Source organism: Haliotis asinina, chromosome 9 (genome assembly GCF_037392515.1).
Source record: "Haliotis asinina isolate JCU_RB_2024 chromosome 9, JCU_Hal_asi_v2, whole genome shotgun sequence".
NCBI lineage: Eukaryota > Metazoa > Mollusca > Gastropoda > Lepetellida > Haliotidae > Haliotis > Haliotis asinina.
The window spans coordinates 3,536,290-3,553,758 of record NC_090288.1 but is presented as its reverse complement, the minus strand read 5'-3'; the positions used below and the strand labels follow the sequence as shown (position 1 = coordinate 3,553,758).

Here is a 17,469-nt window from a genome sequence, read left to right as displayed (position 1 = left end):
GTCAAAAACGGTGTTGAGTAAAATAGTTTACTGTAAATATTGATTCACAAAGTTTTCGTGATCAACAACAACAGCTCGAACAAATACGAAATTATAACAATAGCTAATGCAATGATTATGTGTTATATTGACTAATGGGACAATTTCATGACGCCAACAATTACTGCACCACGTTGTGATCTCAAGGAACACTCTCGTGAAATTAGGTTACCCGGATATTATTGGTACGGTTGCTTGTGTGGTGCGAAAACCGGTTTCTGAGGCGTGGATATATACACCACGGACCAGGCGGGTCAATGCGTTCATTTGGTTATTATCCTGGTGGAAGGAAAGTAAAAATGGAATCGTTTGCTTCAAAATCGTTGAAGATTGCATCTGTAGTTGCTGCTTACTGGTAAGCTTGTTGTAACCTTTTGTATGTCTGTGCAGTCAATGTGAAGTTGACACTTGGCTGGGAATGTACACGTTGTCAGTGCCCAGTGGGCTTGCAAACATAGTACTAAAATAGTAGATCATATGTGCATTCGATGTAACTATGGACGCTGTTCACCTTAACTTTTAGTCAGGAGTAGTTCAGCTAGCTGAACTAGGGCAGGAGGTGAAACTACAGAATCTGTTTTCCCCTCATGTTAGTGTCGGTAAATTTAGGGGCGAACAGGGGCTCTGGCTTATTGTAATGTGTATCGTTTGGCGATATGCTGTACATGATAAATTTAAGTATGGACATGCTCGATTCAACTAGTGTCACTGTCAGTGACTTGATTTGTAACTCTGGCTATTTTGTTATTAAGAAAACGTACGAGAATTTGTTACCTTGGTTGTCATGGTGATGTATACTCACCAAATTCCCTGTGAACTCAACACTCAACATGGTGATGTAACTTTTGTTAATTATTGTACATAAACATTGATTGCACTTATGAGTTAAAGTTGATCCATTTTATAACACGACAACAGGGAATCACAATGGTGGATTTTACAATTTATTCATATCATGCACATAAATATTCTTTTATACGAGGGGTGTCCCAAAAGGTGTCGCTATATTCTCGATGCCCAGTGTTAGAAAAGCTTCCATTTTATTAGGAAGGAATCATTAGCAAAGGCATATCAAGACTTTCACATATGTGGTTAACAAGATATTTGTCATCATGACACATTGTGGTGCAATATTTCTTTAAACATTGCAGAAAGAGAAAAACAATGTGTCATTTGGAACCTCTTGATGATGGTAATATGATATAAAATCAGTGTTCCTGTCCTCCGGTAAATACCAGTTTTTACTGATAAAAATGGGATGATCTGGTATTTTGAACTGCCATCGGTAGCTGTTGTGGGGAAATTTTTCATTGCATTGAGTTGCCATTTATTGGTAAATTGCAGTTAAAAACAACGTCTTGGGACATCTGGATATAGACTTTAGCACATTGCGCATATGCAGGTCAAGCCATGCCATCTGATTGGCTGATACAGACAGTCGTACACTGCCACACTCCTTTATTTATTTATAGCCTTGCACGTGATAATCATTGCGTGCATAGTGAAAAATCTATGACTTTCAGCAGTGAAAAGGAACAGCGTACACTGACTGGGTTCTTTTCGGGAACAAATAAGATGCAAGATAAAAGTCAAACATCTAATCCACTGGTTAAGGGAAAAATATGACGATGTTTTTTACAGTTGTGATATGTCATAACAGCCCCATGCCTTTTCTTTTATTTTGTCATATTTACGTAATCAGAAAATTATTGTGAAAAGATATCTTAAATAGTATATATAGTCGCCCATTTTCCGTTATCAGAAGCTTTCCACTCGCTAACATGACACAGAAGTGGAAAATACCTCCGCTTTATAAGCTTCGTATGAATAACATGTGAGGCGATTCACTTGATGGTGGGTATCTTTCGAAGGCTTTGATTATCAACTATATGACTGTACCCTTGCCAAGGGTATTATACAGTTGTAAGAAGCGATTTTATTGGATAAAAATTGGTTCATAATGACACGTTTGCCACACAGTTTGCTACAGGGATTGTAATTTGCCAAAATCAGGCACGTGAGCCAAGGCAGCCAGTCATATTACAGTAATGTTGACACAAACGTTGTGGGTAAAATAATGGTATTTGGAACGCATTGTGCCAGAAATCGCTATCATTGCTGGTATCAGTATGTAAATTATGGAACCTACTGGACGTATCATGCTGGGTTATGACCTGTGACAAATATACTTTATGCACGTTTCTTCATTAAACATTGTGTCTGAGCGTGAAGACTGAGGTGGCGAAAGCTGAGATGTCACTTGTCAGTTACTAGACTTACATTACACGACTGCGCAAAAGGGTGGACAGTAATTTATACGTATGTTTGACAACTTCTATGAATGCTGTTGTCGATTTTATTGAACAGTTTATTCAATTTATTTAATGACATTCTGAACACATTTATTGAATGTAGTTGGACCACTTGAAATCATTTTCTGATTGCTTCAGCATGGCATTGAATCGATAATTGTATTTAATGTAGGTCTTGTGAACAGCTCACCCTGCAACACATTTATTGACAGTATTTCGTTATAAATACTCATTACTTTCTCTCCGGATAAAAACTGGTTCAGCTGGAATTTTCAGACCCTGTTGGCATAAGCTACCGGCAGTTTTCAAAACCACCGGGAACACTGAAAATATGTTCAGTATGGTACGGATGGCTTCACATCATTATCACCTTTGCTTGATTTATATTTAGATGAGGCTGTTTTTGAAAGACACTCCCATTTTAATCTTTCAAAAACATTTTGTCCAGACATTCAAGTTGGCACTGTTCACAATATATTGTGATCTGACACTTGTGTGACCACTCAGTATTTTGTTTGAACCCTTGGCATCATGGGAAAACACAAGAATAAGTTATGTCCTTTTGATTACGTCATCTTAAAGAAGGGCAGGGTAATGTCTCCAAAACAAACTGTCAGTAAACATCATAGTAGGGAGTCACTTTAACAAGCGATTGTAGTTTGAAACTGCATTTTCATTCACTTTAATATCTATGTTTGATTCTAGAAGACTTCTACTTGTCTCAAGCACACAAAATGTTTCTTCATTTTTTGTTTCCTGAAGTTAGTGATGCATTTATTGCTGATATTGTGTTTTGAGGGGTACCAAGATAAACGTCAAACAAAACAGGGATTGTGAGGCTGGAACATGGCAAAAGCAATTTGCTTAAGCTTGAGAGATAATATGAAACCACATGTGGGACACCCCTCGTAATTATGAAATGTTATGAAAATCAGTGTATGTTGATTATGCAGTTTTTGACCACCAAAAATATTAAATGATGAATTGTATATTTAATATTGTACAGACCCAGTTAAATCGCAGGTTTATGTTGAAACATGAGGAAGATTACTGACAACAATAACAATAGTCAAGATATAATGAATTGTTAGCCGGGATATCTCCAACTATTTACTTGTTACTGTTTTCGTATCTATCAGCTGTTCTATGATAACCTTGTTATCAAATTTCTGAATATCTGTAGTATACAGTATAATCAATCAATTGCTGAAACTAAAACAGGAGAGTAATATAATACATGTTAGACAGAATTTTACAGGTATCACTGTGTATTTATTCATCAGTAAATTATGTAGGGGCTGCTTATCTATTTAACATCATTGATCTGTCCTGTGATTACCGTCTGTGTCTTCACTGGTACACTGGAAAGGTGGCACACCTGGGCAACTTTGCTCAGCAGAATTTGTTTGAATTGAAACTAGAACAGTAATCTTGAGTCTTATATATTTTAGGAAGTTAGCAACCAAACTGCCCCACTATTCCTGCCCCTTTCTTGAATCAGAAGAAAAGGAAAATGACTTCGGTGTTCGGACTGGCTGTAATTTCATATTTATTAACATGAAAAACATATTGTCACCACTTCATTTGTACAAGAGTAATCAGGAAGTTGTAAATTATGTTTCTATTTTTTCGCCACCTACGCCAAATATTGCAGGCCAATCCACTGGTCCTTGGTTTAGAGTACAGTTGTGCCCCATTTATCCGAACCTCAGATATCCGAAAAACTTGCTTCCCAAACGAAAATTCCCTAGAACGAATTCACAATGTTGTAAAATTTCTGACTTATTTGGACCTTGTGTGCCCTAGTATGAAAGAAGACAGCAGTCTTTGAATCATGAGAAGATTAACTACCTGTAATTAGCAAGGTGACACTGAGTTAATTTTGAGGCATGTCAGTTTGCCTGTCAGTGACAAAATGTTAATTGAAAAAGCATGTACTTTTGACACTAGCATGGGTATCACAGACTCGGTTTATTCTCGTGACTGGTTAACATGTTTTAAGTGTAGACATAGTGTATCGAGCGGGAAATATGAAGGTGAAGCAGCAAGTGCTTGTTGATGTGTTATCAATCAATAAAGATTACGTCCGCGGCCTATTGTATTCATTTCTTTGTATGTTTCATTGTACATGTACACAAGGCCCATGGTTTAGATAATTTGTGGAAATTTGTTTGTCTATTTTGTTTCCGTTGTTTTGACTTGAACAAAATGTGCCTGCAGATTTCATTCATTTCCTGTAGATTTTAAACCCTGCTGGAGGCAGCAGGCCCTGCTGGCTAACTAGCAAATTAAAGTAAAGCAAACACTGATGTGTATTAACTCAGATCCCGTGCTGCAGTGTGTAGTGGTCAGTGAATACATTGCATAAACATAAGCTAGTTCCTTATGCTCACATGTCCAGTACTGTCTGTACTGTAAGATGTACCAAATATGCCAATTTATTATCCATACAGTGAAACATAACAGAGTACATAAAAATCATATGTTGCACACATGTAATAAACCCTAAAACAAATTTCATTGGTCAGTTATCTGACCATGACCTCCATGACCTCCATGACCCCATTGGAATGTGGAACTACTTTTTTCATTCATAACTTTTTACTACTAGGCCTTCAGCAACCCATGCTTGCCATAAAAGGCGACTCAGCTTGTCGTAAGAGGCGACTAACAGGATCGGGTGGTCAGGCTCGCTGACTTGGTTGACGCATGTCATCGGTTCCCAATTGTTCAGATCGATGCTCATGTTGATCGATGCTCACTGGATTGTCTGGTCCAGACTCGATTATTTACAGACTGCCGCCATATAGCTGTAATATTGCTGAGTGCGGCGTAAAACTAAACTCACTCACTCACTACTACAAATTTACTACGAATGTTCAGTCTCACTACTACGAGAACAAACCAATGAAATGCTATCAAATACAAAACGTTACAAACAATTTTTCACACACCGTGTTTATTGATATGAGATTTCAAGAAAAGATAAAAGTAAACTCTGCTCGATAACAACAAGGGAAGGACACGTCACTGGCAACAAACGGCTAACTTATCACAGTGCCAGCAAACATTTGATTCAGAGGACAAAAACGTAGCTCCAACACAAATCATGCAAGTGTCCGGACATAAAAATGTACAGAGTGTGAACAATTATTCATGCCTTTCTGTTGCACACCACTGGGGAAGTGGGAAATCTGTTGTCTTCACCGGACCAGAAATCAGCCTACCATGTTTCCATGCTCGCGTTGCGCGTCTTCAATCGTTCCATCATCGTCGGTTTGTCCAAAATAAATCTAACATCCCAATGCATGTCATACACAAACACAAGCACTATCTTCGCAGGCCCAATATACGGGGGAACATTCCACATCAAAATTGACAAGTCTTCTATGGAAGTGAGTGAGACCGAGCCATTACAAACTGTCGCCTGGTTGCTCTCTCTCCTCTCAATGATTCTTCGGACAACGAATAACTTTCCCATTAACAATGTCTCCAGTTATACAATTCTTACAGTTACTTAAGTTGATAAGGATTAAATTTCAGTTCAAAATGTGTTTGTATTTTATGCCTTCTTGCAAGAGTAACTAGTCAGTATGTTGCGCTGTTTACTTAGTAGCATTACACAGGGAGTTTACGTCCATAGTGCCGTATTACTGTATTCTTATGTGACCTTGCCCTGTACCTCAAACGACAACTGCTGATTTCGTTTTACATGGACTTAGTTGTTTAGAAATAAAAAGTTAGATGCAAATGGATAATAAACAAATTAACACTCTCGTGAGTTTGTCATATTGTTTTTGCAAAACTTGTGTCAGAAAAACAATATGACACACTCGCTCGTGTATTAATATCTATGTATTCACTGTTTCAGGTCCATTTCAATATCAATGGTATTTGTGAATAAATACCTTCTCAGCAGCAAGGATCTGAAGGTGAGAAAGTTTAACAATATTAATTTTTTAATAATTTATTAATCTGTGTGATCCCTGTGTACTGATATAGAAGGAGAGTCATTTAATCAATGGACAGGGGAATGATTACTTTCATATGCAGCTTTTGTAATTTTTATTCAGCAGTATTTACAGTCTTCAACTGAATTATCATGTCTGTCTTGAATTCATTCTCACCTTGCATCGAGAAGCGGGTGTCTAGATGTAGTTGTTTTCTGTTCTATTTTTAACCAATCCTAATGTCATCAAGTCCTATGAAGGATAACATGGTGCATGTATGAAAGGAAGATTTATATTCTACTTTGAATGCACCAATGTATTGCCTTCCCCCAAATGTTTGTTATCTGTTCAGGATTGACTTCCTAGAAATTGGATTCAGCAAACTCTTGACTTCAAAATCATCATCATGATTATACATGTTTCTTGTTTTAACAATTGTCTCTGAAATCACATGTATTTATCAATGGTGTTTGTTTCGATAAATCAGTTTGCAGAATTTTTTTATAAATCTGTAAACCAAATATTTTTGTTTTTCATGGCAATTAACATATCAAAAACGGTATTGTGATAACTTAGCCCATAAATTACTGTTAATATTAGCACTAAGTCCCAAAATACTTTTCAGCTTGTTGGATACTTTGATTTTTAATATGAATTTTAATAATAAAGTACAATTTATAGCTTTTGATGATAAATCAGTTCACAGTCAGAATTGCTGATGCAGCATTCAGCAAAATCAGCTGACTCTCGCTTGGGTTTTAAAGTGTTACACATAACTTAGATTCTACCCAGGATTACAGGACAAGAAAATATATTTGCTAAACAGTCAAAAGGATTCAGCAGATGCCAAGAGCAAGTTTTTGAATGACATGTCCTCAATATGAATAAAAAATCCCACTGGTATACAACTAAGGTATTGATTGGCACATCTAGCTGCCATTGCCACTCAATCCATTATAACCATCTATTGATATCTGAGCAGCTGTTGCTGAAAATATTCAAGGTTACCTTTTTTTTGAAAATGTTTGTTTAAAATTGTGTCAAGGCATCTCTGCCAAAATTAGCCAATTTTGTTTTAATTTTGTGAATTTTCAGTACATGCAGTTCTTCAAAGGAAGGTATACCCTCATTGTTGACTCTGGTGAAAAGCAAAAAAAGAAAAAACAACACCCCAAATAGTGGTTATCAATCTGTGATGTGTTTTATACATATATCATAGTCATGTTTTGTACCTCTGGAGATCCAGGCTAGAACTGATTTTCAGTGACCCATGCTGGTCATAAGAGATAGTTAATGGAATTGGACGGTCAGACTTGCATATTTGTTGACATATGTCTTCATGTCCAAATTGTGTAGATCAATGCTCATGCATTGTTGTTGGTCACCGGATTGCCAGGTCCAGACTCGATTATTTACAGACCACCACCAAATGGCTGAAATTTTGCTGTGCGCAGCATAAGACTAAGCTCAACTCATTCTCACTCACTCACTCACTCACTCACTCACTCACTCACTCACTCACTCACTCACTCACTCACTCACTCACTCACTCACTCACTCACTCACTCACTCCTGCTGTGTTTGTGACTGTTTCATGACTTTTGATAGTTGTTTTATCAAATAGAATATCATGCATTCTTTTTGTAGATTTGCTTCATTTAGGGTTTTGCAATTGCAGTGAGGACTAGGCAGTAGGGAATATAATATAGTTCAGGGACTGTGTGACAGACTAACATCCTTTCAGCAAATTAGATTTTGACAATGACATAAAATGGACTTGGAACTTGAAAAATGAATTGGGCTAACTTTCTTCATAGCAAGTTCTTTTCAACTATATAATGCATATATTATATATTATTGTAAGCATATTGGAGAGAGTGTGATTTTCCATATATTTCATTGAGAAGTTCTTTCTATCTAGGTATGTGATAGATGCATCAGATTTTTTAGTTCAATATTTGCCGGCTATGGTATTGAGTTAAATGCAACCATCTGTTTACTGGTACATATGGGATTATGAAAGGGCAGGCACCAGCTTGTTGTCTTCTTAATCTGTGGATTACACACATTGACCAAAGCCATTTTAACACCTCGTCATATTGTCCAACTGTCACAGCCTGTGGATAGACTTGCCCTGGCGGTGTTAATCTAGGGATCTGGCTATAGCTTTGTAAACCAACAATGAGCTATATCCAGAGCAAGAGAAATGTCTGTCTGTGAGAAGTCTTTAGATGAACTTATCCCTGCAATTCTGTTTAGCCAGAGGCATTTCGTATAGTCACAGTTATTTTTAGGATCATCTTGATCTTGATTGTGGTATTGATAAGGATCTTGATATAGATATTGACCATCATGACTCGGGAACATTTTTTTCATTTTTATGCTTTGAAGTAGTCATTAAGGGATCAGGATTGTACAAGGTTAATATAATACCAGCAATAGTGCAAGTCTTGCAGAACATTGTATAATGTTTATAGTGATAATTACAACGATTGTATTATAATTATTTACAGTGATGATTCATGCATTATTTGACACAAAGTATAACACTTTTTAGGAATCAGAAAAAAGTTGCCGCCCATTTGATTTAACCAAACATTTTTTGTCGTCAGCAATTTTGTTATGTTCTCTTGTGGTAAAAAAGAATGCTGAATTCATACATTATCAAAGAAAATAGTTATGACTTTTTGTTTGCAAGGAACAGTATTTTTAAAATGTGTTTTATTTGTAATACATTTCGCAGTATAAGGTTATTTCTTAAAGTTTGAAATATATACAAAAGTTCATGAATAAACAGTTAAGTCCAAATATGGCAGAGTGTTTAAATGCTGTCAAATAGTATTCTTTTAGGCAACTATTTTTTGTCTGGTTTTGGTTGCACTTTGTGTGAACATGCCACATAAACTCACATAAGTGAACATGTCACAGAATCTCACCACAACTATATGTTTGTCTTATTAACAATAAATAATTCACCAATATTGCATTAATTATGGTATGGAAGTGTGATGTGTGCTTAAAATCATGTTAATCAGTAAATATATATATATATAGAGAGAGAGTGTTTTACTGTTGGGTTTTAGCAATTTGCCACACATATTTGTCAGCAATGTAATGTATGCTATGTATTTTATTAAAATACACAGCTAATATAGAGCTTGTACATGGACCAAGAATGGAGGCATGCTGACCCAGAAATGAGTAGCCAGTTACATGGTTGCTGTAATGACAAAAATGTAGTGTGCTGAGTTCGTGTTGTGACAGGGTCTAATCCTGTAAGTCTGGTTGCACAGTCTGAACAGCTGCCCCTTTGTAACTGGAGCGGTTAGCTGATCACATGCAACTATGTTTGGTCCTGCCTGAGAGAGTGCAGTCCCATGCCCCTTGAATGACTGATTAGTGTATAGTACATTCTTTAGACTCACGATATTGCTTAAATGGAACCAGCTTTTGCTATATTTCAAATTTGCCAGTTAGCCATCCAGGCCTGCTGCTGCCTGCAATATCAGGAAGTGAATCGTAACATGATGGATCATTGATAATTCCTAACTGTTAATAAAAATTTCTGTCAAAAATTAAAACTACAGATAAGTTACTGCAAGCCACAAGGGTCTGCAAATACTTGACATTGCTGGTCCGATACAGGGGTTAAAAATCCCATTGCCTGACACCCGTGACAAGAGGAAAATTAGGACATGTTGCTTTCTTAAAGTCACTTTTCCTATGGCAAGTTTCTTTCAAAAATTATTTTGAGGCCCTGTGATAAAATTACTAGCAGCCCTTGGCCTCGAGTCCGGGGATTATTTCGAATGCTGTTTGCAACACAGATATAGTGGATGTGTGACACATTAGAGGTGCATGATAGAGGACACCAGATAGGCACAGGACATTTGACACATATATATCCTACATGTATGACAAATTAGGTGTTGTTGAAAGGTAGTTAGAAGCTTAACGAACCTGAATGCATCACAAGTTTTATGGATTTTAATTTCTTTTTGTTCTTCACACGACATTTCTTAGCTAATTCTTGCTCCTTCATCAGGTGAATGCGGAGTCAGTACAAAGAGTGAATATTATACATTGTTCTCTAGTCACTAGACCATGGGTTGATGCACCCTGAGCAAGAAGGGCAGTGTACCTTTGACATAAACAAACATTGAGGATACATCAACCCATGGGCTCTGAGGGACCAGTGAACAACGTAATTATCTTACTGAACACCTCAATGTTAATTTTGAACTGTTTCAAGCACTGGTATTGGATTGTACACTTCAGCGAACCTATGTGAATGGAATGATTTGAATCTTGCATCTGGCTGTTTTCCTACCTGATTGTTTTAGTAAAGTCAGCATGATGTAATTTCTCTTCTTTGTATTCACACAGACTAAATTTGAACGTTTTGGTCAAAATGTATTTATGGGTATGTGAGGCAGATCTGTTTGTAGCCATTGTTACGTTTGGCAGACGACACAAGAAAAAATAGATATAGAGTTATCTCCATTCCATTGACTTGAATTCACATAACATGAATAATTTCTGTACACCATAGGGAGTTGATGTTAATCAAGATCAAGACGTACAACCATGTAGTAACGAATGATATGTATATATATATATATATCGATGCACAAAGAGAGCAATATAATTACCAGCACATGTAAAGATACCAATACAATTTCCCACTGTGATATAGCTGGAATATTACTAGAAGCAGTGCAAACCCATACTCATTCAGTCTATCAGTATCCAAGTTATCTTTCGAAGCTTAAATCGATACAACTTAAGCGCGCACTAACTAAGTTTAGATGTAATGCACATAACTTCAAGATTCAAGCGGCACGTTTCACCAAATCTCCAACCCAACAAGATGTCTCTTGCCCCGTTTGTAATCTTTCTCCTGAAGATGAATACCACATACTTTTTATATGCCCTAAATACTCAGAAATAAGACAAAAATATCTGCCCTACACCTATACCTACCAACCGTCAAGACAGAAGTTCTACATACTTCTTGGTACTAAAAATAGTGATCTCCTGTTTAAGTTAGCCGTTGCTATATACCATATTTTCAAGTTAAGGAAAATGTAAATTGTTAAAACGTATCTATTATTTTGATGTTATAAATGTATCTCCAGGTTACAAATACTGCTTATAATGTACACTTGTACTGTTGGTCTCATGGCCATATATACTAATAAAGATCTGTCTGTCTGTCTGTCTGTCAGTATCCAAGTGTCAGGATGTTTCTGTTACCAGGGATCGAAATTGTTATTGCCATCCCACTGATGGCACATCTAAAATTGAAATGGCGCAGTTAAATTCTTACGGCACACTTGCATTAAAGCATGTTTTTACCATATTGTCTTTTCATAGTTTAAAGTGACACTATTTATTAGGGAATGTTACAACTTTTACATTCACTTTAAGTCATATAATAGATATATAATAATATAAGTCATTATAATAGACCATGAATTTATGGCACACCTGAAACTGAGGTACATGAGGTACTTACAGTACCATGGCAGTGCCCATGAGGCACGCTTGAGAAAAACTTAATTTCAATCCCTGGTTACTAATATCAGGAGAATAATTTGACTCTCTGTTTTGTCATAAAGGAGAAAAAACACCTCCAAGGTTATGGTAGATAATGTAAAACCAGAGCAGGGGGGAAATCCTCGGGCTAGAGCCCCGAGGGATTTCCCGACCCTGACCTCGACCCCAACCCAGTTTTACATTGTCTACCAAACCAGAGGAGGAGTTTTTTCTCCTGTACAAAAGTGCTTCCTTTAACATATATACACTCAGTGATGGATATTTACATTGAAGATATCATTTAATGAAGCTACATAACAGTAACTGAAGTGGAAGTAAAATGAATTCAATGACAGTAACTATAAATAGATAATTTAACGCTACTTCCTCTGTCGGCCCAGCGGCTGTGTGGGAGAGCGTCTGCCTACAAATCTGAAAGTTATAGTTCCAATTTTGCTTGAGAAAATGTTTGCACTTTGAACTTAATGTTGAATGTTATTTTTCAATTGATTTCACACACTCATATATCAGTTTAATGTCGATGTTCATGTTGATTTAGGAAAAGACAATTACAAAAAGTAAAACCTGGGAAGAGGTCTTAGTCTATTACTAACAAAACAAAAACCTCAAATGTGGTTATTCTGGTAAAACAAGAGATGACCTAATGTATAGTGAGAAGCACACTTCAGGTTCATATAAAGGGACATTACAGCCAAATTGACCTGAATATTCCAACACACATTACATCAAAGGCAATCCCTGATTTTTACTTGCCCTCAGCACAGTTTACTAGGCAGGGCCAGCAGACTAGTGTTTATTTCCAAGGCTGTTGTTGTGATGTTTCAGCTCGATGCTCCGCTGTTTGTCACCTGGTTCCAGTGTGTTGTTACTGTTCTGCTATGTGCTGTGCTCAGCTTTACTGGAAAACTGTTCCCAGGAAAGGTGACCTTCCCTCCATTTGTGATCGACCTCAAACTATGCAGAGCCGTGAGTAGACCCATTTATTACATATATATATACACAAATTAATTTGATGAAGATCTGATCGAGAGAAATACACATATATACACAAATATTACTTCCACTCAGTTGGGGGACGATAGGGTAGCCTAGTGGTTCAAGTGTTCATTTGTCGAGGCAAGGACCTGGGTGCTATTCCCTATATGGGTGTTATATATGAAGCCTGTTTCTGGTGTGTATTGTTAGAATATTGCCAAAGCAACATAAAACCATACTCTCTCAGCTCCTGTCAATACAAGTTTAAGAAAAAGACGTGTATCACGATGCCAGGACCTAGTAACTTAATGGTAACTTACAACACTCTTTGCACCAAGAGAGCTTCAAAGGTCTAGGCCCAATTTTCCAGATTTTTTTGTTCAGTGAAGTTGACCTCAAGTTTGAGGAGGACCATGGGAAACATGTTAAGGATATTGATATTTTCATAAAGTTTTGACGTGTTATTTCACTTACTTATCCTTCATGTATTTTTTAATGTATCATATTACTGTAGTGTTTTACATCAAATATAATTAAAAGTTACTCCTCACTGTAGACAAGTGGAGAGATGATATTAGGTTGCAGCATTTATAGGAAGTCCATGACATTTCTGTTTCAGACGCTGCCTCTGTCAGTCATCTTCGTCTGCATGATTTCTTTCAACAACCTCTGTCTGAAGTTTGTGGGTGTTGCATTCTACTACGTTGGCCGATCTCTAACTACTGTGTTTAATGTGGTCAGTATGGACATATTGTGGTCAGGTTGTTGGTTGTATATGGCTGAATCCAGCAATATTTCTGCAGCATGACAGCTGCCTGTAAAACCAGCACTGGCGTGAAATTAGTTAATTGTTTGAACTCTGATTTCACAGGGTTTTTCTCAACACACTATTTTTCAACTTTCTAAGTTGAATTTGCGTTTTTGATAATTTGTTACTGTAAGTCCATACTGAAAGGTACCAGAATCTACAAAGTTGTGTTTTGCATTGCATGTGACCGTTAAGAGGTGCCTAGCAGGACTGAGTCACATATATCATCATATCCCAAGTGTGTAGATCGATGCTCATGACTTTGATCCCTGGTCTGTCTGGTCGAGTCGATTAATTACGGACCTCTGCCATGTAGCTGGAATATTGTTGAGTGAGATGTTAAACAACCAACCAACCAGCCAATCATATCTATCCAGTGGTGTCCAGTAATTCATGTTATCCATCGTTCCCTGATGTCCAGGGAAGTGTATTATGCAACAACTGTTCATCTCCTGACGTCGAAAGTGAAAGTGACAGAGATGACCCTCAGTGACATTTGAGAACTGACATGTTGTTTTACAGATGCCTTGAATGAGAGTAGATGGTTTTATGTACATACAGATATGTGCAACTTCTAAAAAAGGGAAATTCTCATCCATCCAGATATTTTCCTACCTACTGTTGAAGCAGACGACATCGGTGAAGGCTCTGATATGCTGTGGCATCATAATATTCGGCTTCTTCCTTGGGGTGGATCAGGAGAAGGTGTCAGGTAAGCCACTTCTCCGATGATGGCCAATGGGCAGCCTAGTGTTTAAAGCATTCGCTTGTGATGCCAAAGACCTGGGTTCAATTTCCCTCATGGGTACAATGTGTGAAGCCCATTTCTGGCAGCCCCTGCTGTGATATTCCTGGAATATTGCTAAAAGCAACATAGAACATGGTTGTGTATGAATTGCATCTCCATGTAATATGGTAATGTAGGCCAAGTGTAATTATCTTCTTAGGGTTAGTTTTGTCTCATCATACTTGTGAAACTGTGATGCAGAATTCTAGATTGCAGGACTTTCACCCCTTGCTTTTCTTCATATAAGTGCAAAGGGGCATAACTGCTCATACACAATTTGCTATCCTGGATGTTTGGTAAAGTTCAAGTTTTCAAAGAGAACGTTTAGTATCCTTTCACTGTATATGGAACAAAAATATTTTCATAAGAAGCAAAATGTTAACATGTTGACTGCCTATCACGAGTATACTTGAAGTATCGATTCTGGTTGAATTTGCCACTTTGAGTTATCTCGTAGTTGAAACAGTGGTATCTTAAAGCAAGTTTCATATGTTGGCAAAATAGGCACAAGAAACAAACGGCTTCTGGTTTTCTTTGTTATCCCCAGGAGACAGTTGCTTCTTGTGCCTGTTTGCCGTTATGTGAAACTTGTTTTAAAATACCAAGCTATGAGATAACTTGTAGTGGCAAATTCAACCAGAATTGATTCATGAGTATACTCATGGTGGCAGTCAACATGTTAATGATTCATGCAGACATAGTTCTAAATAATTTTGCACTCATGAAACCAGGTCAGTTTATGTTTTTGTTTCCGTTATTTTAACAAATAGACTGATTTTAAACCTCAATATTACTCTGTATGATCTCTCTACTTTTTGTCATTTAACATAGACTTATGGTATTAGGAAGTCTAGAGATTGACCTATGATTGATTGTGATCTAAGACTGTTTATATGTGTTAAAGTTGTATATTCTTCAATAGTGAAAATGTTTTAGATTTACATACCTGTTTTACATCTGTATCTGTGATATTATCATTTGTCCTTAGTTGACAGGTTTTTATATTTAAACTTTATGTGTTATGAATGTGTATCTTGTTTCAGTCATGCAATATTGTGGAGGTGACATATAATCTTACTCACGCACTCACTGTAACTCTGGAGGGTTGTAACTACTGTTCTTTTGACAGAGTTTAGATGGACATATCTCTTGTATCATGGATACTCCCATACTATTCATCATCACCCAGATCCAGACATGCCAATCCCAAATCGGTGCAGTTAGGAATCTGAGCTCCCTGAAATAAGAAAAAAATAGGAATTCCCCCCAAATTAGGGATCCATATAAAATTGTTGCTCACAAGGAACAAAACTTTTGAATGCCATTACACATAGCAGTCCTTATGCAACTGCAACCGGTTTGCAGTACACGGCAGCATTGTTTGTGAATGTTAAGTAAATTAAAAAAACAATGCATGGAATTTATCAGGCAGCCTTCTCAACTTCCGGATTACTTTCATGTGTAAACAATTTTTATAACTGTAAATAAAGTGTTATATTTGTTTAATTATCATTATTAATAGTTGAAGATAATCCTAGCCCTCCAGTAAGTATTACTATTTATATCTTTGTTCTTTTTTGAAAAAAACTCATGACATGCATTTTTCGGGATGTTTTTGATAAATTGAGGAGGCATCTCTGCAGATCAACAAGCCAGTATCTGTATTGCAGCATCACTTGAATCTATCTAATAAAGTAATATATATTTGTACCTTTTTATCCAACAGGTTCTCTATCTGTAATGGGTGTTTTCTTTGGTGTGATGGCAAGCGCCAGTGTTGCTCTTAACTCCATCTACGTGAAGAAAATTCTCCCCCTTGTCGACAACAACATCTGGCGCATCACCCTCTACAACAACATCAACGCAAGCGTGTTGTTCCTCCCCCTAATGCTGGTGACAGGGGAATTCAAAGAGGTCTTCAACTTCCCAAAGATCGGGGACTTCCACTTCTGGAACATGATGATCATCAGTGGTATTTTCGGTTTCGCCATTGGCTACGTCACTGGTATGCAGATACAGCTGACGTCACCACTGACGCACAACATCTCCGGCACTGCCAAGGCCTGTGCTCAGACTGTGCTTGCCTGTGTCTTTTACCAAGAGGTTAAGCCAGCACTATGGTGGTTGAGCAATGCTGTCGTCCTTGGTGGCTCGACAGGCTACACGGAAGTTAAACGACGGGAAATGAAAGAAAAGCATGCAGAAGAAGCCAAGTTAAGAGAATTACAAGAAGTTTCCAGTGATGAGAATGCTCCATCAAAAGCTTAATAACACTGGGTTGTTCCATACAGGGTTATTGTAATTCATTGCTTCGTGCAGAGGGCGTACATATTTATATGATTTCCATTTGATATCATCTGTGGCTGCAGAATGGCTGGGCCATGTGTATTTGTGACAATCTCATTTTAATCAGGCCTTATTTCTTATTGCTGCTCAACAAAGGACATTCCTTACAGTTCATCTGGAACATCAGTGTCACTTTCCATATCAGAAACTGATGTGTTTTCTTGCGGGGGGAATTTCGAAAGAAATCATGATCTGTCCCTCACTTTCAGGATGTAGACATTTGAAATGGTAAAGAAATTCCTAAGCCTGTTGCTCAATCATGTCCTACCACATTAGCCATCTACTGGGTATTATGTCAGACATGTCATTTTGTTAAATTATGAATTTTTGAATTAAAACTCTGAATTGAAACTCTGCAGTGTGAAGGGCAGGTGGGGTAGCCTAGTGGTTAAATCATCTTGCTGAGGATCTTTGTTCAATTCCCCACATGGGTACTATGTGTAAAGCCCATTTCTGGTGTCCCCTGTTGTAACATTGCTGGAATATTACTAAAAGCAGCTTGAATTCAAACTCACTTACTCAGAGTGCCAGATAATTTTGGCAGATCCAGAATTGTATTGTTCTGACTGTATGAACAAATAATGCTGCCACACCAGTATCAGTCATCCCCTACATGTGTAACTTCTGAAGTCACAAAACGGCGTAAAACATCACCCACTCCAGTTTAAAGATACAATGTAGTTCCATAAAGGT

General features: G+C 37.3%; 1 protein-coding gene across 1 annotated transcript; it reads left to right on the top strand.

Moving 5' to 3' along the window:
* The first annotated feature begins 252 nt into the window (after positions 1-252).
* On the top strand, positions 253-16,741 carry LOC137296662 (GDP-fucose transporter 1-like). Its single transcript, XM_067828480.1, has 6 exons — positions 253-394; positions 6,223-6,283; positions 12,686-12,826; positions 13,455-13,571; positions 14,247-14,355; positions 16,157-16,741. Exons 1-6 carry the CDS (start codon positions 297-299, stop codon positions 16,696-16,698), a joined length of 1,068 nt encoding a protein of 355 aa, XP_067684581.1. The 5' UTR covers positions 253-296; the 3' UTR covers positions 16,699-16,741.
* Positions 16,742-17,469: the final 728 nt, after the last annotated feature.

What these genes read in the sequence shown, in the direction of transcription:
- LOC137296662 (XM_067828480.1), top strand. Translation starts at nt 297, where the DNA reads ATGCGTTCATTTGGTTATTATCCTGGTGGAAGGAAAGTAAAAATGGAA. An exon ending in ACCTCAAACTATGCAGAGCC is followed by an intron (nt 12,827 to 13,454) that starts GTGAGTAGACCC and finishes TTTCTGTTTCAG; the next exon opens with ACGCTGCCTCTGTCAGTCAT. An exon ending in GGATCAGGAGAAGGTGTCAG is followed by an intron (nt 14,356 to 16,156) that starts GTAAGCCACTTC and finishes TTTATCCAACAG; the next exon opens with GTTCTCTATCTGTAATGGGT.